We start from the raw sequence: 2934 nt of genomic DNA, 5'->3' as shown, positions 1-2934 counted from the left end.
TTTCCCGGTTGGCTTCATACACGTGTACACTTTTCTGAGTTCCAGGGGAAGAGGCGTTTGCAACCTTTTCTCGAGGATTATTAGATTTTGTACTAAAATAACACGGAAGAAGAGACTCCAGCGGGTAAAAACAGATGGCAGCCCGGAAAACCTGGCAGGAATTAGGCAGGTGGAGTCGGCTCTGGAAGGGCGGGAGAAGGGGGAAGGGCGGGAGAAATGGGAAGGGCGGGAGAAGGGGGAAGGGCGGGAGAAATGGGAAGGGCGGGAGAAGGGGAGGAGCGCGGCGCCTCAGCTACCCACTGCGCATGATCTTTCCGGGTTGCCGAGGCAGCAGGAAGGCGTCGCCCGGAAGAGGTTCCTGAAAGAACCGCTGGCTCCAAAACGCGTACCCTGGGGGCTCCAGCCTTTCTACTTCCTGAGGCAGCCTTGACTATGGCAAAGCAGACGAGCAGCAGAACCTGATACAACATGATGGCCATCCGCCTAGAAGCCTGAGGATTCGGAGAGATAGGGGGATTGGCCCAAGCGGACACCTGGACAATGGCAGACCTTTCTAAGGAGACCTTCGAGTCCTTTACTGATGAGGTACAGAGTTCTAGTTCATTCAGTTCCTTTGGAGGACCGCATCTCAGGTCCTACGGCTCTGGAAGCATATCTGAGGGTGGAACGCCGACTACACGCTCAGAATATGGAGGCGACCAATCTGAGCTTTCAGATTTCGAAAATAATGAAAAGAAGTTGAGCAGAAAACTGATCAACAACCTCAAGAGCAAGGAAGAAAACTCTGGACAGTACCAGCCAGACACTAAACTTCAAACAAAAATCTCTCAGGCATCCTTTGAGGAACTGAATGCCCTGCAGTCTTTCTGCGCCATTAAGATAAATCTGATCCATCATAGAGGGAACTCTAAGGGGAAAACAAGCAGCAGACATAAAAAGCTGCAGCCTAGATCGAATCCAGAGGCTCCAGAGACAAATGTATTAAACTGCACTGTCCCTAATGAGCTTTTGAACAGAATCTATTTTGAAAACATGAGGACAGCACTCAAACAGGTGGCAACATCTAAGCAACACATTTCTTCTCAGTGTCCCAGTTGTAACAAGAAAAGAGCAGAACTGGCCCAATCTGCCTTCCTGAAGCAAAAGAAGACTTTACTGGAGTCTGTTCTACTCCGAGAGAAAATAGATGAACATCTTCATACAAAAGACTTTCTTACCCTTATCAGAGAAGCACATCAGAGCCTTCCCAGGCTTTCAGATGACCCCAGAATAATCTGGAAAAGACTGAATGAGAAAAGTCGTATTGGATACTCTGCTTTTGAAAGGTCAGATACAAAGCAGAAGATGTAGCAGAATGGAAACAGTGCCTGTCATTCACCTTTTTCTCTACCAGTTCTCAAACTATTCTAACTAAACAGGGGATGGTATTTATTAATGATAATATGTAATGTAGATAAATGTTTCTGCTGTGTATTTAAATAATTATTATTCCTACAGGCACTTTGGAAATTTAAGAGTTTACTATCTTCCTTCACAAATTTGAGGGCTGCAAACTTTCCACCCAGTATTTTTTCAGATTATAGAGGGCAACATTTCAGTTGGAATAGTTACAAAGTTTTTACCACAATCCAGGAGAGAGATGCTGGCAACTTGGACTAGGGTTTTGATAGTACAGATAGAAATAAATACAGGGTTGTAATAAATAGTTAGGAGGTAATAATTGACATTCCTTGGTAAAGAAATGGATATGGGGGTTTATTAAAAGGTAAATGTTAAGAATGTTACTGTTTCTGACTGTGCATTTGGATGAATGATATTGTCCTTAAGATAGGAACACCAAAAAGAAAAATGTTTGATGAAGAGGGTGATTATTTGACAGGGTTAGTTTGAGGTATATTTGAGACATTCATATTGAGAGCTTGAGAGACATTTAGTTATTTGTGCTTGCAGTCTGGAGAAAAGGTCTAGCCTAGAGATTAAAGTAAAGGGTTGTGGCAGTGGGGGTGGGAGTGGTGGTCCTCTGGCATATACTGTAGTTGGAAATTAAAGTCATAGATATGGTGAGCTCTTCTGAAAGAAAGGAGAATGAGAAGATAAGAAGCTCTATGACCAATTCCTGAAAATTCACTAATAATGGCTGGGTAGAGGAGAATAGGCCAGCAAAAGAGGTTGAGAAGATGTCATCATAGAAGATTAAAGGAAACCAGGAATGTGTAGTATCACAGAGACCAAAGAAAGAGAACCTTTCAAGAATGATGGGTTGTCCAAGCATGCCAGTGCAACAGGGAGTTTGCATGAGGTGATACAGCCATGTGTTGGCCTTTTGGCCTTAACCACAGCCACTTCACTCATACTGATTGGGCAGACTGACAAAGTAGATGGAATAAATGCAGGTTAATGCAATTAGGGAAAATAGGTATAGACTGCTTCTTAAAGTGTAGCTGTGGAGGGAGAGAGAGGGGAGGTAATTTTTCTGCATGTCTAACACCTAAACTATCATAGTCAAACATTTGTAAAAATCAGCAAAAAATAGCTTTTGTTTCATATTCCAATATTACTCATTGACTTTGGACTTTCACTTAAGTATAGACGCTCTTTTTCTCCTATAAAATTTAGTATATTTTCTCTAAATCATTCCTAAATAAAATGGGGAACAAATCATTACCACTTTTGTAGTAATGTTTTATTTGAAATCCACATTGTGTCATGCATTATCTTTGCCATCTTAATATATTCATATTTCATGTAATCAAAATTCCGAATAATTTCCCATTTAGAATTTCCCCATTAAAGGTCATAATTTACTCCTTTAGTCTTTTGTTCCTCCTTTTAAAAAAAATCTAATTTTGGAGTTCCCGTCGTGGCACAGTGGTTAACGAATCTGACTAGGAACCATGAGGTTGCGGGTTCGGTCCGTGCCCGTGCTCAGTGGGT

At 42.1% G+C, this 2934-nt stretch overlaps 1 protein-coding gene across 1 annotated transcript; it reads left to right on the top strand.

Annotated features, from left to right (window-relative positions):
* The first annotated feature begins 329 nt into the window (after positions 1-329).
* C3H8orf48 (chromosome 3 C8orf48 homolog) lies at positions 330-2664 on the top strand. Its single transcript, XM_047770389.1, has one exon. It carries the CDS (start codon positions 541-543, stop codon positions 1348-1350), a length of 810 nt encoding a protein of 269 aa, XP_047626345.1. The 5' UTR covers positions 330-540; the 3' UTR covers positions 1351-2664.
* Positions 2665-2934: the final 270 nt, after the last annotated feature.

This window comes from Phacochoerus africanus, chromosome 3 (genome assembly GCF_016906955.1).
Source record: "Phacochoerus africanus isolate WHEZ1 chromosome 3, ROS_Pafr_v1, whole genome shotgun sequence".
NCBI lineage: Eukaryota > Metazoa > Chordata > Mammalia > Artiodactyla > Suidae > Phacochoerus > Phacochoerus africanus.
Note: the sequence above shows the minus strand (reverse complement) of the source record. Positions and strands in the feature narration are given on the sequence as shown.